Below are 27,006 nucleotides of genomic sequence, written 5' to 3' on the forward strand. Positions count from 1 at the left end.
GACTTTTTCTTTTTTAGCAAATATCTATTTCCAAAGTTTCATATCTTCGTAGCTTTCTTAGAAAGATCCAATAGTAAAAGCCAATCGAATCTGTTTCCGAAAACCACTTTTCTGTCCCCTTCACAACTCCTTGAGGCAAGCTTCCAACCGCCTCTTCAATGGTCGCCGCCGCCGTCACCAACCCATCTCCCCCTTCCAAAGATACAACCTTTGTCTTTGCGATCCAAAACGCTACCAGTTTCCAATGTAATTGGCCGGAATCGGAGACTCCAATCGTGCTCGACGATCCATGTTTATTATGAGAAAAACATTCTTTTTTGTAATATCTCCCCCCTCCCTCTGCTTTAACTAGACACGTCCATACCGTCTATTTTGCTCTTTATTTGACCAATCTGTTGTCGACTTAGTCGGAATGCTCCTCGGAGTAATCCTGGTTCTGGTTTTATTTCCATTAGAGTGAGGCCGGTTCCTTCCGTGGCAAATTCTTTCCATCTTTCAGTGAAAATCGTGCAGATATCTAAAGGGTCGTTGATGAAGGATCTTTCTAGAACCGGCGTCAATTCCAACGGAAGGGATCTGTGAGTTTAAGCATTGATTGTCAGAAAATATAAAGTTGTTGGACTTTATTGATGTTAGTGTATATAATATAATAATATATTATATTGATATATTATTATATTATACAATATAATATATTATATTATTATATTGTCTTTTATACCATTAGGGTATATTTAATTATTAATGGGCTTGGGCCTATATGTATAAGTAATTTAGGGTTCTAGGCTAATTACTCCTATATAAGGATTGGTTGTAAAGGTTGAATATACAACACTCAAGTTTTTTCAAGACTTTTTCTTCTTTAGCAAATATCTATTTTCCAGAGTTTCATATCTTCATAGTTGTTCTTAGAAAGATCCAATAGTCAAAGCCAACATTTGGTATCAGAGCTAGATTGAAGAACATGTCGTCGACAAGATCAACCAGAGATGCGGCGGCAATGAAGATTGGAAGAGAAGGGAATGTGACGCTCTCATATCCGTTACTCACGAAGAGTAACTACTCGGTTTGGGCATTGAAGATGCGGGTAAACTTACAAGCACAAGGAGTGTGGGAAGCCGTGATGCTCGAAGATGTCGACGAACGGATGGATAGAATGGCTCTCGCCGCCATCTATCAAGCACTCCCTGAGGACGTTCTTCTCATGGTGGCTGAGAAGGATTCCGCTAAGCTAGCGTGGGAGACGTTAAAGACAATGCATGTTGGAGTGGAGAGAGTCAAGGAGGCAAAAGTGCAAACCTTGAAGACACAGTTTGAGGCGATTCGTATGAAGAATGGGGAATCGGTGGATGATTTCGCCATGAAATTGACATCCATTGTGACTGGTATCCGCTCGTTAGGAGAGAAGGTGGAAGAGATCTCCGTCGTCAAGAAGTTCCTTAGAGCCTTACCACAAACATACATGCAGATCGTTACAACGATCGAGCAATTTGGTGACCTCAAGAATATGACCGTCGAAGAGATCGTCGGCTGTCTCAAAGTCCACGAGGAGAGACTTCGCGGATATGGAGACCAAGAGGAGGAGCATCTATTGCTCACGCATGATGAATGGATGTCACGAATGAAGAAAAACGGAGAAGCCGATTTTTCTTCTGGATCATCGAATCGTAGTGGCAACGGTGGAGATAACCGAGGTCGTGGAAAAGGGCGAGGTGGAGGTCGAGGTCGTGGAGAAAGCTCATCTCGACGAGAAGACACCAAGCCCCGTAAAGACAAGAGCACGGTGAAGTGTTATGCTTGTCAAAAGTATGGGCACTACGCGTCTGAGTGCCCTAACCAAAGGCCCAACGATGAAGCAAACCTCACTAGCTCCCATGATGAGGAGCCAGCATTAATGTTTGCCAAGGAAGTGACGAACACTTTGTCCGAAGATAAGGAGACAAACCTCGAAGATCTCGAGCAAGAATCGTCCAAAGAGGAACCAAATGTGGTAGTACTCAATGAAGAGAAAGTCATGGCAAACCTCCTCGCAAGTGGCGATGAGTATAATTACACCAACGTGTGGTACCTTGACAATGGAGCAAGCAATCATATGACGGGTCATCGAGAGAAGTTCAATGAGCTCGACGAGAAAATCACCGGAAATGTGAAGTTTGGAGACGGCTCACTCGTCGAGATCAAGGGTCGAGGATCCATCTTGTTCGAATGCAAGAACGGAGATCAACGTATAATGACTGAGGTATATTACATTCCAAAATTGAAAAGTAATATTATAAGTCTCGGTCAGATGACAGAAAAAGGAAACACGGTCATCTTAGCTAGCTCGCTCCTAAAGATGTTCGACCAAAATGGTGTTCTATTGATGAAGGTGGAGAAATCGAAAAACCGGTTATACAAGATTTCTCTCGAGACAAGGCAACCCGCTTCTCTATTAACATCGCTAGCAGACCCAGCTTGGTTATGGCACGCGAGACTTGGGCACGTAAACTTTTATGCGCTCAAGATGATGGGGGAGAAGGAGATGGCTATAGGGCTGCCCAAGATCACACACCTCGACCAAGTGTGTGAGAGTTGCATGGTTGCAAAGCAGACAAGGCTACCATTTCCTGCCCAAGCAAACTTTCGTGTCGAACATCCCCTACAACTTGTGCACGCAGATCTGTGTGGTCCGATCACCCCTCCATCACTCGCCGGTAACAAGTACTTTCTTCTACTCGTTGATGATTATAGTCGTTGGATGTGGGTGTACATGCTTAGAGAAAAAGGAGAAGTTTTTGAAGTATTCAAGAAGTTCAAGAGGCTCGTTGAGAACAAGTCGGAACACAAATTAAAAACTTTGCGTACTGATCGAGGTGGAGAGTTCACATCACAGAAATTTGCGGAGTTCTGCAAAGAGGAAGGAGTCGAACGTCATCTCACGGCACCATACACTCCACAACAAAACGGCGTGGTGGAGAGAAGAAATCGTACAGTGATGGGTGCTGCTAGGAGCTTACTGAAGAGCATGCGGGTACCGACAAACCTCTGGGGAGAGGCAGTACGACATGCAGTTTATCTCTTGAACCGCTTGCCGACAAAGGTGCTAGGAACTTGCACTCCTTACCAGGCGTGGACCGGTAAGAGACCTCATCTAGAGCACTTGAGAGTATTTGGGTGTACTGGACATGTTAAGACAGCGGGACCACATCTCAAGAAGCTTGACGACCGAAGTCAAGCCATGGTGTACCTTGGTGTCGAAGACGGAAGCAAGGCACACAGGTTTCTTGATCCAGTTTGCGGGAAAGTCCGTGTGAGTAGAGATGTCGTGTTCGAAGAGAAAAAGAAGTGGGAGTGGTGTAACGACGACAACGAGCTCGTACAAAATTCCTTGGAATTCAGAATCCTAGGAGATGACGATAACCTAGTGGAGTTGGAAAACACAACAGGCACACCGAACTCTCATCGTCATCAAGAGAGCTCAGAGGAGTCCACAACCGAAGTTGGCCCCATTAAACTTCGTTCCCTCGCTGATGTCTATGCGGAGGCACCACCAGTAGAGATGGATCTTGATGAATTGTTGTTACTCACTACCGACGAGCCAACAACATATCACGAGGCGGTAGTTGAAGAGTCGTGGAATGAGGCCATGAACCAAGAGCTCGAGTCTATTAGGAAGAACAAGACATGGGAACTCACCGATTTACCATCTGGTCACAAGACTATCGGGTTAAAGTGGGTTTTCAAGTTGAAAAGAGATAGCGAAGGCAACATCCTCAAGCACAAAGCGAGATTAGTAGCAAAAGGCTATGTGCAGAAGCAAGGCGTTGACTTTGAGGAGACATTTGCACCGGTGGCGAAACTTGATACAGTTAGGTTAATTCTTGCCATATCGCAGCTCACCGTGGATGGGAGATTCACCACTTAGATGTCAAATCAGCATTTCTCAATGGTGACATCGAAGAAGAAGTCTATGTCGCCCAACCCGAAGGCTTCATCATCAAGAATAAAGAGCACAAGGTGTACAGGTTATATAAGGCTCTCTACGGACTACGTCAAGCACCAAGGGCGTGGAACACCTGCCTCAACAAGAGAATGATGAGTCTTGGTTTCGTGAAGTGTTCTCAAGAGCAGGCTGTGTACACGAGAAACCATGGAGAAGAAGTACTCATTGTTGGCGTATACGTCGACGACTTGATTGTGACAGGATCAAGCATCAAGGGTGTTGAGGAGTTCAAAAACCAGATGATGAAGGAGTTTGAGATGAGTGATCTCGGGCTACTCTCGTACTATCTTGGTATCGAGGTGGATTAGAAGATAGATAGCATCGAGGTGAAACAGGAAACTTATGCGAAGAAGGTGTTGAAACAGTTTGCAATGGAGGACTGTAACTCGAGTAAGTATCCAATGGAAGCAAAGTTGCAGATCGGAAAGGATGTGGAAGGAAGCATAGTTGATCCAAAGGAGTATAGACGTATCATCGGGTGTCTCAGGTACTTGACGCACACTCGACCCGATATCTCCTATGCAGTTGGCATAGTGAGTCGATACATGAAGAAGCCTACCACTCTACACCAACAGACAGTAAAACACATTCTTCGTTACGTGAAGGGAACAACGAGTTATGGGATTCAGTTAAAAAGAGGACGAGAAGTTGAAGAACTCGTTGGTTTTACTGATAGTGACTTAGCTGGTGACACAGACGATAGAAAAAGTACTGGAGGGATGGTGTTTTATCTCAACGGGAATCTGATCACGTGGCAATCTCAGAAGCAACGAACTGTTGCTTTATCTTCATGTGAGGCGGAGTTTATGGCAGCTACTGCAGCGTCGTGCCAAGGACTTTGGCTAAGAAACTTGTTGAGCGAGCTGCTTGGATGCGAGCCGAGGCCGGTAACCCTCTATGTTGACAACAAGTCCGCAATAGCGTTAATGAAGAACCCGGTGTTTCATGGACGTAGCAAACACATCGACACTCGGTTTCATTTTATCCGTGAATGCGTCGAGAATCGACAGATCATTGTAGAGTTCGTAAGCACTAGAGAGCAGCGTGCAGACATTCTCACTAAGGCACTAGCAAGAGTCAAATTTGTAGAGATGCGAGAGATGCTCGGCGTGAAGTATCTCGAACCAAATCAAGCTTATGGGGGAGATTGTGAGTTTAAGCATTGATTGTCAGAAAATATAAAGTTGTTGGACTTTATTGATGTTAGTGTATATAATATAATAATATATTATATTGATATATTATTATATTATACAATATAATATATTATATTATTATATTGTCTTTTATACCATTGGGGTATATTTAATTATTAATGGGCTTGGGCCTATATGTATAAGTAATTTAGGGTTCTAGGCTAATTACTCCTATATAAGGATTGGTTGTAAAGGTTGAATATACAACACTCAAGTTTTTTCAAGACTTTTTCTTCTTTAGCAAATATCTATTTTCCAGAGTTTCATATCTTCATAGTTGTTCTTAGAAAGATCAAATAGTCAAAGCCAACAGGATCCAACGTGGCAAATTTTGGCCCATGACTTGATAAACATGGCGGCGCTCTTGCCGTCGAGAGGACGGCGTGGTGGGCGGTGTATCCGATGGAGAATCCAGAACCAGGGAAGAGAGTCACTTGTAGAGAAAGCACTGTTGCCTATATTATTATTTGTTTTATTTTGTTTTGGGTCAATTAAATTAAAATTAATCTTAAATAATTCTATTTTTAGATAAAGATTTACCTGATTCTCGGAAACATGGAATTCCGACGACAATAGAGAATGCATGTCTTTGGCTTCCTTAACATCGTGGGTGGAGAGAGAATGAAAGTCGGCGGTGGACTCTGCTACAGTGAGAAAGACCCCATCGTCCGGCGCGAAATGGATAACCGGTTTACCGGTGACGGGGTGCCACGTAAGATTTCCGGCGAGTTGGGGATAGTATTGAAGGGTGAGAGACAGAGCATGTTTGAGCTTGGGAAGAATGTCGTCTGAGAAAACAGAGAACGATACATCCTGGATTTCGTAGAAGAATAGACGTTGGGTGGGTTGGAATTTGAGCCACGTTGCATCAAAGAAGGTGAGAGGAAGGTAATCGCCGGAGATAGTCGTCGCCGCGATGTACTTGGTGCTGCCGGAGCTACTTTGAATACCTCTATCACTTTCACCATGTCCAAGGCCATGGATACAAAGAGAAAATATTATATTTAAATAAATGAAATTCTAAAAACTTGTAACAAAACAGTTAGGTCTAAAGAAGCGCTGCACCAAGTGTATATAATTGTTTAAACTATATATTAAGTGAAAAATGATATAGGCAGTGATAGCTGCCCTAGTGACCGACTTCGTGGGGAAAAGAAAATTAGTTAAGGGTGAGTCAACATATTAGTTGACAACAACAATATTATAATGATGAAATATCATTACAAGGTATGTTTTATTTCTAAGTAATTAATTCATTGAGGTTTTTTTAGTAGTATTATTCACTTTGTCTACTAAAACATGAGAATAACATGTTTTTGGTAGTTTCATTGCAAACTTATAATAATTTGAACTTTTATAAGTGTTTTATTTAGTTGTATTTGAGAAGGTTCCATCAATGTTTTATTATTATGTTTACATTGAATAATTTTAGATATACTATTAAGGATTTTCTTTTCAATGTTAGAACACTATTACACACAGACCATAGATAAAGTGGATATTTCTTGAGAAGTTAACTTAGTTCACACTTCAAGATAGTAATTGACTAAAAGAATTTTAAAATTAGTAGTAAAGTTATTTGTTATCTCTAAAAAATGAAAGAATACTTTTAAAAACCCCAAAGTCGTAACTGTATTCATTTTAATTTTAATTCAAACCATCATTGTTCTTTCTAGCAATTTGGACCAATATCATCATCTTCAGAACAAGTTTCAAAAATTTTTGTTGAACCATTATTGGGCAATATTGATCATAATGTACAGTTAAACATAAATAATAACATAGTAAAGATGTTCTTTAATTTCTTTTAATTTCAACCATCCAAATGGGTATATTAGTGTATGGAAATTTCAAAATTGCAGGTGATGATTGATAATGAAATTCTCCAATTTTTAGGTTATTGTAACCAAGTGAAACTGTCATTACTATTCAATATAATAACATTATAATTTGATTGAAACTAACCATCTGAACTAAATGGATGAATGAGTTATAACATAGATTATGCATGTTTATCTTAGATATGTGTTCAAGGTTTTAATAAAAGTTATTTCTTTTTATCGGTTCTGAGATCTTATTTTGTCTGAACTAGGTTTAGTTCATCCATATTCTCTAGTCAAGCAAACAGAGAAGAAGAAAATGATATCCCTGTTTTTAAATCTTACTATAAATACGAGAGGCGCGAAGGTAACAAAGTTTGTCCACAATGTCAGGTACGAAATAGTTGTTTATTTCTTAATTAAATTTGTTTTCATAGTTATTAACTAAATGCAATGTATATAGATTTAAAAAAAAAATCGTTCTTTGATTGAAATTGCATTTACCATGTTTGTGGATTTACTTTGGTAATCTTTGTGAATTTCGTTACATTCTTGATTAATTTGTTTAAAATATATATTCTATTTTTCTTTGTCTTAAATATGGTTTAGTGATTGGATCTAATCAAATAGAGAGAATATATTGTCCATGTTTCTCATCTTGATCACAATGTATGTGAAATATCTTTTTATTTACATGATTCTCCAATGTTATAAATTTGGTATAAGAAGAACAACTTATTTTTGTTAATTACATTATTATACTTTAATTAAGACTCTTAAGAAATATATACATTTTCATTTTAGTATAAAAGTGATATATATTTGATCAATTTTTTTGTTGTGATAGAAGGTTTTGGATTCATCGACGCTAGATATCTACTGGAAAAATAAACATCCATTGATGTGCACTAGGGAGACATGTACAACAACTAAAAGGGATCACTACAAGAAATCGATAATTGAATTAATCTTCTTCTTTGTTTCGTCCTCTAGATTGAACAATGACATCTAATCATATTTGATCGATCTACTTTTCATCTATTGTTATATAATACAGATGACATACATAATCAATTAAGTTTTGATGATAGACATATTAGATGTTCTGACGGTGATTTCTTGAAAAGATAGTTATTAATTTGATGTGCTTTGCATTGTTTTGTTGGAAACAAGATTCAATCATTCTTCTCACATAAACTTTTAGGCCTTATTTTTTACTTTGAAATATTTCATTGAAAGATAATTATGTAATCCATATTTATGGAGTATCATGATGATGAGTAGATTGTTAAATTTGTATCGGGTATATTATAGGAGAATGTTAAATTATTAATACGTATATTGGGACAAATTAAACTATTTGATCATTGGATTAAAAAGATTTATTATTTTAGATTAATAAATTTTTAACACGTGATGATCATATTAATTTTATTTATTTATGGTAGGGATTACCTTGATGACTATGAATTGCAATAGTAAAAGAGATTGTTGAGTATCGAATTGAATACAACATGTTACCAGAGTTCAAATTTAAATTTAAACAATATTTGTACAATAGAAATATTAAGTTTGTTTGGGTAATATACATATTTAATTTTATTATTAGAAAATTGTATTTTATTATCGTTTTAACATTCTTTTTGTAGTTAATAATAGATATATTAGACATTTGATGACAATTTTTAATTTTTGTATTCAACTTTTTAGCGACAGTAATTTGTTCCTGTATCCATCCTTTTAACGATAGTAATTTATTCCTGTATCCACTCTTTTATCGACAGTATTAGTCATATTGTAGCTACGGAACCAATAGCATCGGTTCGTGACGGGAGCATTTACTGTGTCTATTTTCATTTAGCGACGGTAAAGTAAACATTAGCGACATTATTTACCGTCGCTATTGGCTCCTTTTTCACCTGTGCAACCTATATTGAAAGTTTGAGTAGTTATTCTCTCTTATTTATGTAGGATTATAGTTTACAATATAATCTTTGTACGGATTGTATTTCTATCTCAGTTTCATGTTCTACATCTCTAGAGCTTCAGAAACATCTCAGTTTAAAAAGCCATCCATGCCATAAGTTCAACACGTACAGGTTGACATTTTCTAGTGTTATTTCTTCAAATGTTATTGCATATATTTTCTAGTGTTTATAATACTTATTTAATAGGTTAATCCAATTTTTTATTATCTGTTTTCTGATTATGTTTTTCGTGGCTTAGCATTCACCTTGTTTATTTAAATATTTAACATTCTAAAATCTAATTGTATCTTATAATCTTCTTTCTTATTGACAATCCTCTTTTCCCATCCTCTCTTCCCCTACCTTAATTTTCATTGCATATAGTATGTAGGTTAATCATACTTTATAATTCTTCCTAGCTTATTTCTTCAGCCCTATCTCAAACCTTAAACGTATTGAAACAAGTGAGGAAGATAAGTTAATTCGTTTATAGTGAAGATAGAAGAAGAAGTGATCGAAAAACAAGCTTCAACGGATCCCCAATTATAACAATTAGTCAAGATCCAACATCAATCTTCAAATTTCTTAACCCGGACTATTTGCTCTAGAATTACTATACAAAATTAGGAGAGTTAAAAAGAAATATTTAACAAACAATTATACAAATTATTATATGCATGCAATAAAATAGGCAAAACCCTCCCAAGAACCGAACAAAGAATAAAAAAGATAATTTAAAGTGGAGAATTTTGATTGAGTGAAAATCGACCGCAATGAAATAGAATTTACTTTTATTTAACATCTTTTATCAACCTTAAAACTACCAAAATATATATATATAGGGTCGCCCTGAGAAGTTTTGAGATTTTGGGGTCCTATGCAAATTTAAATTTTGGGCCCCTAAAATAGTAAAATAATTTTTTTTTTAATTTTAATTAATAAAATAAAATATAAATAATTAATATATTATAACACGAGACTAAAAAAGAGATATAAAAGTTATTTTTATAATATATATTTAATATTAAAGGAAAAAAAAAATAATATTAATAATATAATATTATTAAATATAAAAAAATAGGTGCCCTATAAAAATGGGGCCCAAGTGCATTGGTTGCCTTATCCCAGGGCCGGCCCTATATATATATATTTTTAAGAAATTGCTAACATGGAAAAATATATTATTATTTCCATATAATAAATGAATAAGTGTAAATTAATATTTTTTTAAATGACAGAGTTAAAAAGATGCATGTTTCACTTGTAACAAACCAATAATAAAATCTTTACACGTAAAATAAATTTTTCATAATTTATCGAGAAATAAATTAAGTGGCGAAGCTAAAAAAATAAAACTCCCTTTACATTATTAATTGGGCTATATTTTAGCTTCTCATATCACTCGAGATCGAGACTAATGAGAAAAGTAAGTTAATAAAGACAGGATTCGCTCGAGGAACTAAATTTGATGGTTACATTAACTAAAATAATTTACAAAATACTATTTATTTTTATTTAATATCTAATATAAAAAATTATATATAACTTAATATATTGAGTTCATTATTAACTAATATAATCAATATACAATGTTATGATATTATGTATTTTATTGACATCTTAATTTTAAATACTATTAAATTAATTTAAATATTGGTTATTTAAAGTCTAATGTTTCTATTTGATAAATTCATTTTTTTTATCTTAAGATATTAAGTATTTAAAATTTAGTGTTTAGTATTTAGATATTAATTTTTAATCAAAAAAAACATTATGTTTACTTTGATTCAATTTATAATCTCAATTTATATACTACAATAATTATAACTGATAAATTATAATCAAACTATGTTTTGTGTAATAATATATATGCTACAATAATTTTAAATAGTTAATTATAATAAAATATATTTTTAGTTTAAAACATAATTTCCTTTCTAATTCACTCTTTAAAATTAAAATTTATAATATAAAAAAATCTTACTTCACATCTTTTTTATTATCTTTTTCTATTCATTCCCTCTTCATCATTTATTATTAACTTTTTCTTATTTCTCTCTCTAATTTATTATATAATTTTATTTAATTATATAAAATTATAATAATTATGAAACATTAATTATAACCCAACTATACTATATTATACATGACTACACAATTATTCATACTAAACTTAAACCAAAACACATCAAAAGATTATTTCTTCAAACTCACAAATGTTGTCAAATGAAACAATTTATTATTAGATAATTTATTGACAACATACTTTTTTATATTCTTAAACAAAATTCTAAGAAAATCAACATCAAACAAGTTTTTAGATGTAACTTTTTTTTTAAAAAAAATAATAAAATATTAATATAAAACTATAATAAAATATTTATATGAAAAAAAATAAAATGATTAATAATTTTAAAATACATATAATATTATATATATATAACTCTTAATGAAAATATTTATATGAGATTATTCAAATTCTTGAAATAAAAATGTACAAAGTGTTCAAAATTTTGTATTCCCAAGAAATTTTTAAACAATATGATGAATTTATAAATATTGCATAGTATGGTTTAAAGAATCCCAACTTGATAATTATTTGTTTGTTTATGATTTTAAACAATCCTCTTGATAATTATATATTTGTTTATTTATGGTTTTTAAGTGTTTGCATACATGTTAGAAAATGTTGTAATATAATTTTTTACCACTTAAAAAAGGTGACACTTGAGAGAGAGATACCGACGTCACTTTCACCACTTCTATATTATGAATTGAAATTCTATATCCAAAATTATATCTTTTATATATATGATTTTTCATATCACTCAATACTAGATAGAAACGTAAGTTATGAGACGAGATTAACGAGTAAAGACGTGGTTTTTTCGAAAGACGAGATTTGATCATTACATTAATATATAAATTTAAAAAAATATATATTCTTTAATTATTTTTATTTATCATTTAATATATCAAATGTATTTTATCGAGTTATTAATTTTAAATATTATTAAATAAATTTAAATATTGATTACTTAAAATCTGATTTTCTATTTGATAATTTTTTTTTTTATCAAAAACAGTATGAGGCTTAGTTTATTCAATTTATAATCTCAACTTATATACTAAAATTATTTTAACTAATAAAAGATATCTTTTATTTCAATGTCAATTAACGTGTGTTCGCGGTCAAAGCAAACTCCTCGGCTATAAAAGAGTTTGGGATAAATGACAAATTTAGAACTCTAATATAAAAGTTTTGTCAAATTTAGAACTCTCCTAAATTTTTATCATTTAATGAACTCAAGTTACACTGTATTCTTATATTTAAAACTCTTTAACGGTGTTAAATTACAAGTTAAATCTGTTAAATAAATTGCCATATCATTTTATTTATTTATTTATTTAATTAATATAATTTTAATTCATATAACTATCTCCTCATTTTCCTTCCCAAAATATATTTAAGAACAATAAAATGAGCAGAGTACCAAATTGCACTAAATTTACGATACACACGAGGTTAATCCCAGCTGGGTTGGTTGGGATCAATTGGAGATATCAACCAATTTCAACAATTGGAAATCCAGTATTAAGTACTCTCTATCCCCGCACAAAACCTTCGGTGGTTCCGTCAATAACAATCGTCTTCACCATATTCTCTCTCAAATGCTGGGCCACTTCAAGCACAAGTCGGATCGAGTGATTCTGCATCTCTAACGCCGTCAAGATAGAAGAAATACCTTCATCAAAACTCACATCTACAACAACACCGATGACCTGGAAGACATTTCCGATAGATCCGACGCTAGTGAAGTCATCAGTGATCTTCCCGGTTAGTGCAACGAGCTTGCTTAGAGGCAGTGAAGTAGTGGGCTTCGACTAAGACTGATCTGGAAGGTGAACTGAGAGTAGAAGATCGCAAGAAGTGAGATGAGATCAACCTCCGAGAAGACATGGTTGGGGAAGAGATATGAGATAGAGAGAGTTAGAAAACTAATTAAAAGTTAACCGATGACTGTTAGGGTTCTTCTAATTGACTAAATGACACTTGTATATATTTTCTTCATGGTTAACCGAGATTTTCTTTAGCTTAAAGTCAATTGAAAGTTAGAGAAAGAAGAAGTTCGGAGTAACAGTCATGGCGACTGAAGCTTCATCACAGCCGACAATGCGACCTTTGGATTCTGACATAGAAGGTGAAAGAAGAGAGGGTGATTCTGAAGTTGCGGCTTATGTGAAAACAGAATCTCCAGCGCGGAGAATATTAAGCGTGAGAGGAGTGAGCTACAGAAGGAAGGAAGAGGCGTACATAGAAGGACACGGGAGTCGGGAAAGAGGGACATGATGACGAGGAGAAAGAAGAATGATTAGTTGTGTATGTGTAAATAAATTATATTAAATAAATAAAATTAGATACTAGATTTTAAATAAATAAAATTAGATAGCGCTGATAAAAGTGAAGCAAATTTCACTAGGTATTTACATTTATAAGATATTTAAATTATTTTGTAAATATATTTAAATGAATTTGTAAAACAAAATATTCAATTTTTTTTAATATATTTAAATAAATTTGTAAAACAAAATATTTTAAAATTTATTTTTAAGATATTTTTTAAAAAAATATTTAAATTATTTTATATTGTATATAATTATATATTAAATATATCTAAATATTTATGTAAAACCACTAACATATTTATGTAAAAGCATTTATATGTTCATGTAAAAGTATTTATATCTTCATGTAAGTCTTCAAAAGAATAAAAAAATAAAAACAAACTACCAGGTGAAGCATAATTTAAATATATTTTTTTAAATATCTTAAAAATAAATTTTAAAATATTTTGTTTTACAAATTTATATATATATATATATATATATATATATATATATATTTAATATATAATCATATAAAATAATTAAAATAAATTAATTTAAATATCTTACAAATGTTAATATCAAGTGAAGTTTGATTCACTTCTATCAACGCTGTAAATATTGAGTGAAGCAAACTTCACCTGATAGTGCTTGTTTCACTCATTTGAGCGTTGTAAATACTCAGGTGAAGCAAGCTTCAACTAATAGAGCTTTTTTTTTTGTTATATTTTTTGCAGATTTACATGAAGACATAAATATTTTTACATTAACGTATAAATTATTTTACATAAATGTGTTAATAGTTTTACATGAACATTTACATATATTTAATATTTAATTATATAAAATATAAAATAATTTAAATATTTTTTTTAAAATATCTTACAAATAAATTTTAAAATATTTTGTTTTACAAATTTATTTAAATATATTACAAAAAAATTTGAACATGTTTTTTTATATATATATTTAATATATAATCATATAAAATAATTTAAATAAATTAATTTAAATATCTTTCAAATGTAAATATCAAGTGAAGTTTGCTTCACTTCTATCAGCGCTGTAAATATTGAGTGAAGCAAGCTTCACCTGGTGGTGCTTGTTTCACTCATTTGAGCGCTGTAAATACCCAGGTGAAGCAAGCTTCACCTGATAGCGCTTGTTTTTTTATTCTATTGCAGATTTACATGAAGACATAAATGCTTTTACATGAACATATAAATATTTTTACATAAATGTGTTAATGGTTTTACATGAACATTTATATATATTTAATATATAATTATATAAAATATAAAATAATTTAAATAATTTTTTTTAAATATCTTACAAATAAATTTAAAAATATTTTGTTTTACAAATTTATTTAAATATATTACAAAAATTTTTGAATATATTGTTATATATATATATTTAATATATAATCATATAAAATAATTAAAATAAATTAATTTAAATATCAAGTGAAGTTTGCTTCACTTCTATCAGCGCTGTAAATATTGAGTGAAGCAAGCTTCACCTGGTAGTGTTTGTTTTACTCATTTGAGCGCTGTAAATATCCAGGTGAAGCTAGCTTCACCTGGTAGCGCTTGTTTTTTTTATATTTTTTACAGACTTAAATGAAGTCATAAATGCTTTTACATTAACGTATAAATGTTTTTACATAAATGTGTTAGTGGTTTTACATGAACATTTACATATATTTAATATATAATTATATAAAATATAAAATAATTTAAATATTTTTAAAAAAAATATCTTACAGATAAATTTTAAAATATTTTATTTTACAAATTTATTTAAATATATTAAAAAAATTTGAACATTTATATATATATATTTAATATATAATCATATAAAATAATTAAAGTAAATTCATTTAAATATCTTACAAATTTAATATCAAGTGAAGTTTGCTTCACTTCTATCATATAAACTGCTTTTACATGAACATATTTTATATTCACCTGAGTGAATATATATTAATCAGTTTTACATGGACAACCTTACGTAAAACAGTGTAGACTGTTTCTTCAATGGTCATGTAAAACAGAGTGAAGCGAATGAAGCTTTACTCATTTCCGTTTCTGCTGAACCTGGAATAAAATATGGATTCTGGGTTCTCTTTCTTCCTTTCAACCCAGTTTTAATTTATTAATATAATAATAATGCTAAGTTTTGATTGGTCCGCAATAGAAAAACACCCAATTCGGTAGCAGAAGATCTGATCTGCAAATAATGAACCCAAATTCAGTTTTGATATGGTGTAATTTTAATTTGGTTTGCAAATAATTATAAATTTTGTCAACTTGGTTTGGTCATAACAGGTTGAAGAAGATCTAATCTTTTGTCTCGTAGCTAGAGTCTCTAGAGCCTTCAACCAAAATAAATCCAAATGTTATTATAGTTATATATTTTTATATAATGTTATTAATTTAAAGACCATCCCATGGCTAGCCATTTCAAAGGCAGAACCCAACCCTTAGCCTAATGAGCTTTATATATGTTCCCTTTCACATGAGAGAGACAAGACATTCATTTAAAAAATAATGTAAAGGAACAGAAGGATTTGAGAGCAACCTTGGGTGTAATGAGTTCATACAAATATTTTATTTTTATTTTTATTTTATTACCCTCTTTCTTTATTTATATAGATGGTTTTTGATAATTTGATTTATCTCTTAATTTAATATATTAAATATTTATTTTAAACAAAAATATATTTGATAATGCATATTTATAATCAATTATTTTAATATAATTAAGTTAAAACATATTAAACTAAAAAGTTAAAATATAAAACTTATTTTAAAAGTAAAAAAAAAAGCTAAACCGTTACTCAAAAAATAAATCACCAAAAAGACCGTACAAACTTCTGAATTTAATAAAATTATTGTCACATATAAAGTTATATTATTTTAGTTTTTTTTTCAATACAACAAACTTTTGTTTTTTTATCTTAATTCATATATATATATATATAATTATATTTATATTCCTTACGTAACAAATTATAATTGAATGTACTAGTTAATAAATATTGAAATTTATTTAATATTTTAAATTATACATTTCAATATATTAAATTGGTTAACTAATATAATTAATATATAAATGTATAACAGTCTTGATCTATTTGTTCAGATATTATTATATTAATTAAAATATTAAATATTTAAAATTAAAAGTGAATTTATTCCTAGATATTTAAGTTATTAAGTAATTAGAATTAAATATTTAGTATTCAGGCCTTCAGGTGCGTCGATCCGTAACCGAGCCAGCCAGCCCAAGCTCAATTCGCGTCAGGTCAGCTTCCGAGCCTGCTAAGTAATTAGAATTAAATATTTAGTATTCGTGCCTCCTGGTGTGTCAATCCGTACCCGAGCCAGCCAGCCCAAGCCCAATTCGCGCCAGGTCAGCTCCAGAGCCTGCTTGAGAATTCTTTTGTTTTCTCTTTCCATTTTTTTCACTCCTTTTATTAATTGAAATGCCTAAAATATTTTTAAAAAATAAAAAAAAAATAGAAAATGATTAAGAATACTATTATTCACTAACATAGACTTTTCTACAATTCTTAGAAAATATTTAGATTAATTCTCAACTTTCATCACATTTATAATATTATAACTTAAGTTTTATAACTCCAAAAATCACAGGAAAAATTCCACATACTTATAATATTATTTTAACTATTTTGTGCTAGCAAATCTTAATTTAAGAAAATTCGAATTTCATGTCTCATTTATGCCTTCTCATTTCTCAAGTTTTGTCTATTGCTTTCCTTTTCAATCTTGTCTAATATTATAAATATCTTAAAATAATTTTTAGGAACGGAATAAGAATAGTCCTTTTTAGACGTATGTTACAAACCTTAGACGAACATCTAGGTTACTGAACTCAAAAAATAGTGTAATGATATTTCACATTTTGAAAATATCAATTATTTCGTAGTAGAGACCGCCCGTTTAGGACTGGCGTGTGGGCCACAGCGCCGAGGCCCTTTGTCACACGTCAACAAGCACCAACCCCTTAAAATAAAATATAATCTTTTAAATTCTTTCCCAATTTCTTTAAAAGAAAATTAAGTGGCGACTCTTTATTGAGTCTAATACATCTCGCTTTAGTTAGGATTCTATATTCGGTTTCTCATCTTACTTTAGGGTGAAACAACTCTTAAAAGAGTGGTATACTTGTCCATTTAACAAGATTCAAGAGAAAATAAACAAAGTGATTTCTAATAAAGCTAATTGATCCAAAAACAAATTAGTTTTTATCTAAAAACCAAAACAAACCAAAGATCTCACGGGATCATTTTGGGGTCTATTAAAAACGTGAACAATAAGATTTGAGAAAAGATCAATCGGATAACACTTTATTCGAGTCTCAAAAGTTATGTGGGCTTGTTTTTGTGGATATCAAGGAAACATATTATTTTTCTTTTATCCTTACTTGTTTTCTAAATCCTCGTCTCTTATTTATTTTCCTTGTTATACACTTTTTGGTTGGAGAGGGTCAAAAGAGTTTCATTCTTTCTCAATGCCTTAACAAAAATGTGTTTATTTCGATTTCTATGTTTATGATTATGACCAAACCTACGTAAAGGTTCCATATATATTATCCTTTAAGAGAAATTAAGTTTAACATAGTTTAGAAGCATAACTTCAAAAAATGTCAAAATTATTTTTTTACCATTTAATTTTTCATCATTTTTATTTTAATAAAATTTACCCTAGTATTGATATAAGGTTATTTTTTCTGGAACGTGAACAAGTTATGTTTTTCATCGATCCGAAATATGCATGATCTAATCGAAGTATCTTTTAAGTATATCGACGTTGAACGGGGATGAGAATTATTATCCATCTAGTGTTCAATTGTCTTGTCATGCGTCCTTCAAGGACGATGCATATACAGATGAGATGTCTGACAACATGTTCTTGAAGAACATTGCGTCAATAGGTTAGACACGTTTCAACGCGTTCTTGAGGTTTTTATTTCACATCGATGTTGAGCCTACAACTTTATGGTTGTTGTTAATAGGTCGACTTTGATTTCTTGTGTAATTCGTGTTGGATTCCGTCTATTATCGTTACTAAACCAACATTTTTCATTGTTACTGATAGGCTAACTTTGACTTCTTTCCCGCAAAAACTAACTTTTGCATATCGTTGTTGTTGATCCAACAATGTTTTTTCCTTTGGATTCTGTCATATGTCGCTATTGAGTTGACTAGACTTTCGTCTAGACTCTAGAGGTGTCTGACTTTTTTCTCGCATTATTAAGAGGTGTCCAATTTCTTTCTCGCGTAACTAAGAGGTGTCCGACTTCTTTCTAGCGTTTTCAAGAGTGTCTGAATTCTTTCTCGCGCCACTAAATGGGTGAAGACCACTACCGTCAATGATGGTTCTATCGCTTGTAGGGCATCGCATATACTACTGTTTCTTGCTCTGCCACCACGTTTTCTAGCGAAACAGAGGATAGTCAAATAACGAATGGAATGCCACTACCATCAATGATGGTTTTGTCACCTGTTGGGGCATCACATGTACTATTGCTTCACAATTTACCGCCACGTTTTGCGGGGAGAAGAGAAGATACTCGGGCATCGGATGGAACGCCACTATCGTAAATGATAGTTCTATCGCCTGTAGGGACATCACTTGTACTACTATTTTATGTTCTGCCCCCACGTTTTTCCGACGAGAAGAGAGGATACTCGGGCACCAGATAGAATGTCACTATCTTTAATGATAGTTATGTCGTTTGTGGGGCACCACATCCATTGTCACCAACACCATGGTCACCAGCACAACCATTTCTAGTTGCTATTCCAATTCGGTAAAATTGACAAAGTTGCCTGTTAAATGATAACATCCCCATACAGAAAGAGAAGAGGGAGAGAAATCGAAAAAGGTGTTAATTGATACTCTAGTTAAATCGTTGCTATATAAAGAGGGAGAGAAATGAGCAAAATAGTTTAATGATAACAATGACACATAGATAAAATAAATAAATAAACTTTTACGAGAGAGATGGACGGATTTTTTTTACAGTCATAGAGAGAAAGGAACGAAAGTTCTTTGAGATCATAAAATAATGATTTAATTTTTTTGCCTTAAAATATAGACTGTACTACTATTTTATGCTCTGCCACCATGTTTTTTGACGAGAAAAGAGGATAGTCGGGCAGCGGTTGAAAAGTCACTACCGTCAATGATGGTTCTATCGCATATAGTGACATCATCTTTACTACTGTTTCCCACTCTGCCACCACATTATACGACGAGAAGAGAGGATAGTCGGGCAATGGATGAAACGCTACTACCGTCAATGATGGTTCTTTCGCCTACAGGGTATCACTTATACTATTATTTCTCACTCTACCACCACATTTTCCGACGAGAAGAGAGGATAGTCGGGTAGAGGATGGAATGCCACTACCGCCAATGATGATTTTATTGTCTATAAGGGCATCACATGTACTATTGTTTCCCGCTCTGCCACCTCGTTTTCCGGCGAGAAAAGAAGATACTCGGGCAACAAATGGAACGCCACTACCGTTAATGATGATATTGTTGCTTGTAAGGCATCACCTGTACTACTATTTCCCGCTTCATCACCACGTTTTTCGGTGAGAAGAGATAATAGTTGGGAAGTGAATGGAACACTACTACCGACAATGATGGTTTTATCGCCTGTAGAGCATCACATGTACTACTGTTTTCTACTCTGCCACTATATGTTTTCCAGTGAGAAGAGAGGATAGTCGGGCAAAGGATGAAATACTAGTACCATCAATGATTCTTTGTCGCTTACAGGGGCATCATCTGTACTATTGTTTCCCGCTCTACCACTAATTTTTCCAGTGAAAAGAGATGATAGTCGGGCAGCGATGTGAATGTCAATACCATCAACGATGCTTCTGTCGTCTGGAGGGTTCATTGGTTCTACGGTTTCCCGCTCTATCACCATGTTTTCCAACGAGAAGAGAGGATAGTCGGGCAACAAATGGAATGCTATTACCATCAATGATGGTTCTGTCGCCTATAGAGTATCACATATACTACTATTTTCCACTCTTCCATCATGTTTTCTAGCGAGAAGAGAAGATAGTCGGGTAGCGGATGGAACGCGAATACCATCGATGATGGTTTTGTCTCTTGTAAGGGCATCACCTATACTACTGTTTCCCGTTCTTCCACCACATTTTCTAACGAGAAAAAGAATAGTTGGGAAGTGGATAGAACGCCACTACCGTCAATGATGATTTTGTCATCTGTAGGGAATTACTTGTACTACTGTTTCACGATCTGCCACCACGTTTTCCAGCGAGAAGAGAGGATAGTTGGGCATCGGATGGAATGTCACTACCGTCAATGATGGTTCTGTCGCATATAGGGGCATCACCTATACTACTTTTTCACACTCCACCACCATGTTTTCTAGCGATAAGCGAGGATAGTCGGGCAACGGATGAAACACCACTAACGTTAATTATGATTTTGTTGTCCCCTGGAGCATCACTTGTACTACTGTTTTCCTCTCCGTCACCACATTTTTTGGTGAGAAGATAGGATAGTTTGTTAGCGAATGGAACACCATTGCCATCAATGATGGTTCTATCGCATACAGAGGCATCATTTGTACTACTATTTCCCGTTTCACCACCATAGTTCTTGATAAGAATAAAGGATAGTCGGACAATAGATGCAACACCACTACCTTTAATGATGGTTCTATCGCTTGTGGGGGACACCACATGCATTATCAACATCACCACGGTCACTAGTACCACTATATCTAGATGCTACGCCAACTTGATAAAATCAGCAAATATACCTGTTAAATGATAACATCCCCATAGAGAAAGGGAAAAGGAGAGAAATCGGCAAAAGTGTTAAATGATACTCTATGACACTGTAGTTAAATCTTCACCATATAGAGAGGGAGAGAAATGAGAAAAAAAAAAACGGTTAAATGATAACAATAACACATAAATTAAATAAAAAGTTTGAAGAGAGAGAGAAAGGAGCAAATTTTTTTACGAGAGAAAAAGGAAAAAATAACCTTTGAGATCATAAAACAATGATTTCCTATTTTTGCTTTAAAGTATAGTGTGTGACCTCTTTGTGCTATTATGAATTAGAAACAAATTTAAAACAAATTTAAAAACAGGAGAAGAGAATAAACATGTTTTCTCTTTTTTAGTAAATTATATTTTAATTCATATAATTGCATGCAACTTATTCAAATTTAAGGATTTCAAGACATTTTATATATACGGTGGAATTCAAATTTGTTGTAAGATATTTATATATTACCATACAACCTACCATTTCCACATGAAGTCGATGGACTTTCAGTAGCATCTATTAATAGTTAAATTTTTAAAAACTGAATATATATATATATATATATATATATATATATATATATATATATATATATATATATATTTGATGATGATTGAGTAAATAAATAATAATGATTAAAATCATAGTAATAATAATATGGTGATGTTATTATTAGAAAAAAATTATTGTAAATTAATTTGGTGTGTTTTGTATTTTTTTAAGAATTAAAAAAATAGTTTCAAGGTCTAACCCTAAAGGGAGTTGTCCAAATGGGAAAATACAAAAATAATAATCAAATAATGCATAATAAATGAGAATGTGGTTGTCTCTTAACTTAAGCTCCACTGTTTACCCAATTATAACTTTTTTTTTAGGACAACTTCACTTTAAAGTATCATCTGAGGTTCAATATTGTATCAAACATTGTCTATGAGTTCTCAAAATGACCACAACGACTACAACTCTGTTCAAACAAAATTTAAAATTCTTGTCCCAAACGATCCACTTTGCGTTTGAAACCAAAGGTGGTGCAAGTAGGGTTCACTCGGGGTAGTTTTGGTTCCATCGATGATTGGTGAAGCTACGATGCCCCAAAGTTGGGTAATGTGTCACCACATTATTCCTAACTCAATGAGGAACAATTTGGTATTAGCCTCAATACATCATTCAACTGCTATAACCCAAGAGAACTCGTGAAGAGACATGATTAACTCAATAGAGCTGCAAGAACCAATTTAGCATAGCCTGGACTTCTAACGAAGAGAAGTCCAGCTACACTCAACTATTTGAGCTCCACGACCTACCAAATTAAAAGTCTATGAGCTGGCTTTCTTTGGTAACAACCATAACCCATCATGCAACCTATACCAAATCCCAATTTGACGCAAAACCAATCTATGGCTAATTTCAAAATATTTTGTTTGGATGCATCTAAATCATTTTTTTCAAAACTATATTCAAATCTCAAGTGAAACTGAAAATTAAAAATTATAAATGATTTCAATTGGAATAGTAGCAACATAAACCAATTCATCCACAAAACTAACAAAATATTTAAATTCCAGAAACACCAACCCACAAATACTAACAAAATATTCAAATCCAAAAACACAGACCTAAAGTAGCGGCCGCGAAATTGTTTGTATAAAACCTTCCTATTTATATATATACCCGAGAAACATCTTCATCACCACTTTCTACATATAAATGGTCAAAACACACTTGATATTCACCTTTCATAAAAAAAATGGATCATCAAAAAGAATTTGGTCAACCCTGAAAATTTAACATTATTAATCAAGTTTATTAGTTATATTTTAAAATATTAAATAAAGAAAAGAAAAATCATATTATAATATAAATTATAAAATTTGTAAACACGAACCTTCAAATTATTTCATTTTAATGGATTAATAAGATATTCTTATATTTTCTTAACATTTTAAAATATAAATAATTAATTATAATAAAATTAACATAAAAGACACTAACATTTTTCTCACAAATAATCTCACCAGCAACCTAAAATTAACCAATAAACAAATAATTTTTATGCGTTTTTATTTTATACTTACAAAAGAGGAAAACATATATGATAGAAATGTCCACAAAGAATGCTTAGGAAGATTTCTTTTATTAGCATTAAAATTTTAACCTTGTCTTCTAGTCTTTTTTCAGAAAAGCTTTCTTCCATCTTATATATTCAAAATCATAGACACTTTCATTTAATGAACAAACAAAAAAACTGTTAGCCCAACATCAAACAAAGTTCCCTAATTTTTGTTAATATATACCTGTAACAAAAAACTGAACATCAGAAAATATAGATTAGTGCCAAAAACAAGACCAAACATATCTAATTTGTAATTATTAAACTTATTACGCTACATGAAATATAGCCCGAATACAATCTTTATCAGAACCACCGATGAGTCCTATAAGCTTTTTTTTTTACTTCCAATAAAATTGGATTATATTCATCCTCTATCTGCAATCAAAATGATCCAACATAAGTTTTTCAAATATATATATATATATATATATATATATATATATATATATATATATATATATATATATATATATATATATATATATATATATATATATAATATGCTACCACATGTACTATCTATGGTGGTGGCTCTTTCGCATATAATGACATCACCTTTACTACTATTTCCCGCTCTGCCACTACGTTTTCCGGCAAGAAGAGAGGATAGTCAGGCAGTAGATGGAATGCCATTACCGTTAATGATGGTTATGTTGTTTACAGGGCCATCACATCTTCTATTGTTTCCCGCTCCGCCACCCCATTTTTCGGCGAGAAGAAAGGATAGTCGGGCAGCGGATGAAACGACACTACCATCAATGATGATTCTATCGTCTACAAGGCATCACTTATACTATTGTTTTCCACTTCTCTACCACATATTTTGGTGAGAAAAGAGAATAGCCGGGCATCGAATGGAACGTCAATACCGTCAATGATGGTTTTGTCGCCTGCAGGGGCATCACCTGTACTGTTGTTTTCCGCTCCGCCACCATGTTTTCCGATAAGAAGAGAGGATAGTTGAGCAGCGGATGGAACACCACTACCGTCAATGATGGTTCTATCGTCTACAGGGGCATCACCTGTACTACTATTTCCCGCTTCGCCACCACATTTTCCAATAAGAAGAGATCATAATCGAGCATCGGATGGAATGCCATTGCCGTCAATGATGATTTTTTCACTTGCATGGGCATCACTTGTACTACTATTTCTTGCTATGCCACCACATTTTCCGACGAAAAAAGAGGATAGTCGGTCAACAGATGGAACGTCACTACCGTTAATGATGGTTTTGTTGCCTGTACGGGCATCACCTGTACTATTATTTGTTTTTCGACGATAAGAGATGATAGTCGGGTAGAGGATGTAACGCCACTACCTTAATTAATGATGGTTTTGTCACTTGCGTGGGCATCACATGCTAGCTACTCTCGGTAAATTTGGCAAAACTTTCTTTTAAATGATAATATCCCCGTAGAGAAAGGAAATAAAGAGAGATCATCAAAGGTGTTACATGATACTATATGATATTCTGGTTAAATCATCGTCATATCGAGTGGGAGAGAAATGCGCCAAATTGTTTATGATAACAATAACACGTATTAAAATAAAAAAGTTTTAAAACAGAGAGGGAAGAACGCAATTTTTCTACAATTAGAGAGATATGAACGAAAATCCTTTGATATCATAAAATAATAATTTAATGATTTTGCCTCAGATTATAGGTTGTGAACTCTAGATGCTATTATGAATTAGTAACATATTTTAAAACGGAAGAAGAGAATGAACATGTTCTCCCTTTTTTAGTAAATTATATTTTAATTCAAATAATACCATGCAACTTACTCAAATTTAAGGTTTTCAAAATATTTTAATTTTATATATACTGTGGAATTCAGCTTTGTTGCAAGATATTTATATATTACGATACAACCTACATTTTCCACATGAAGTCAAGTATCCTTCAGTAGCATCTATTAATAGTTAAATTTTTAAGGAATGAAAACATATATATATATAATATATATATATATATATATATATATATATATATATATATATATATATATATATATATATATATATATATATATATATATATATATATATATATATTAGATGATGTTTGAATAAGTAAATAATAATGATTATAATCATATAAATAATAATGATGGTGATGTTATTATTAGAATTTTTTTAAATTTTTGTGTGTTTTGTATTTTGTAAGAATTAAAAAAAAATAGTTGTAAGGCCTAACCCTAAAGGGAGTTATCCAAATGGGAAATGCAAAAATAATAATCAAACTATGCCAATAAATGGAAATGTGTGTCTCTTAATTTAGGCGCCACTATTCACCCATCTTCACTGAATTTTTCTTTTACCCAATCGTAATTTTTTTTGGGACAGCTTCACTTTAAATGATTATTTGAGGTTGAATACTTTATCAAAAATTATCTACGAGCTCTCAAAATGACCACAAAGACTACAACCCTGTTCAAACAAAATTTAAAATGCTTGTCCCAAACGATCCTAATTTGCGTTTGAAACCAAAGGTGGTCTTAGTGGGGTTCACATGGAGCAGATTTGGTTCCACCGATGATTGGTGGAGCTACGATGCCCCAAAGTTGTCCCATGTGCCACAAAATTATTCATAACTCAATGATGAACAAATTGGTATTAGCCTCAAGCCATCATTCAGCTACTACAGCACGAGAGAGTTCGTGTAGAGACATGATTAACTCAATAGAGCCGAAAGAACTAATTTAGATAGACTGGACTTCTAACGAAGAGAAGTCTAGCTACACTCAAGTATTTGAGCTCCATGACCTACCAAATTAAATTTTGTGAGTTGGCTTTCTTTTGTACCAACCATATCCCATCTTGCAACCTATACCGATCCCAATTTGGCGCAAAACCAATATATGCCTAATTTCAAGATATTTTGTTTGGTCGCATCAAAATCAGATTTTACAAAACCATATTCAAATCGCATTTGTCTAGAAACGGGATAAAAAAGAGTCAAAGTAACACTTTTAAATATATATTCGAAGTTTTCAATGAAACTGGAAATTGAAAATTGAAAATTACAAAAGATTCCAGTTGGAATTGTAGCAACATAAACTAATTCATCGACAAAAAAACTAACAAAATATTCAAACTCCAGAAACACCACCCCACAAATACTAACAAAATATTTATGAAAGCAAAAGTGTGACATTTTATGGAGGCGTGAATGACGAAACAAAGCAGGACATATTCAACATCATGGGCATCAAGGAAGACAGTTTTCTCGTAAGGTACTTAGGAATTCTGTTAACCGCGAAGCAGATCGAGTTCTCACACTATAAGTCGCTGATTGAAAAGGTAAAAAACACGATATCTGGTTGGGCAGCGAAAAAACTTTCTTATGCAGGGAGGATCGAACTTATCAAAACTGTGGTCATAGGCATAGTTGGCTACTGTGCGCAACAGGTGGTCATTCCAAAGAAGGTAATGAAGGAGCTCGATACGCTGATGAAGAACTTTATCTGAGGTAGTAGCAGAAGAGAAGGAAAAAAGTCAAATGGACTGCTCTCTATAAACCGAAGGACAAGAGAGGCATCGGCTTGAAGATCTGTATCGAGTGGAACAAGGCTCTCACCTTCAAGCATCTGTGGGCTTTAGAGCGCAATCAGGAGTCATTATGGATTAAATGGGTGCATAGGAGGTTTATGAAATACGAAACCAACATCTGGACTTGAAAA

General features: G+C 32.5%; 1 protein-coding gene across 1 annotated transcript; it reads right to left on the minus strand.

Annotated features, from left to right (window-relative positions):
- Nucleotides 1-13: 13 nt before the first annotated feature.
- On the minus strand, nucleotides 14-12,926 carry LOC124934730 (malonyl-CoA:anthocyanidin 5-O-glucoside-6''-O-malonyltransferase-like). The gene is made up of 5 exons (XM_047475242.1): nucleotides 12,913-12,926; nucleotides 5,719-6,136; nucleotides 5,500-5,633; nucleotides 365-576; nucleotides 14-231 (listed from the first exon to the last, which is right to left on the minus strand). Exons 1-5 carry the CDS (start codon nucleotides 12,924-12,926, stop codon nucleotides 14-16), a joined length of 996 nt encoding a protein of 331 aa, XP_047331198.1.
- Between the last annotated feature and the right edge of the window lie 14,080 nt (nucleotides 12,927-27,006).

Source organism: Impatiens glandulifera, chromosome 4 (assembly GCF_907164915.1).
Source record: "Impatiens glandulifera chromosome 4, dImpGla2.1, whole genome shotgun sequence".
NCBI lineage: Eukaryota > Viridiplantae > Streptophyta > Magnoliopsida > Ericales > Balsaminaceae > Impatiens > Impatiens glandulifera.

Coding starts and splice junctions, on each gene's coding strand:
- LOC124934730 (XM_047475242.1), bottom strand. Junction 5,634..5,718: donor TCCATGTTTCCGAGAATCAG/GTAAATCTTTAT, acceptor ATAATAATATAG/GCAACAGTGCTTTCTCTACA. Junction 577..5,499: donor CATGGGCCAAAATTTGCCAC/GTTGGATCCTGT, acceptor TTAAACTCACAG/ATCCCTTCCGTTGGAATTGA.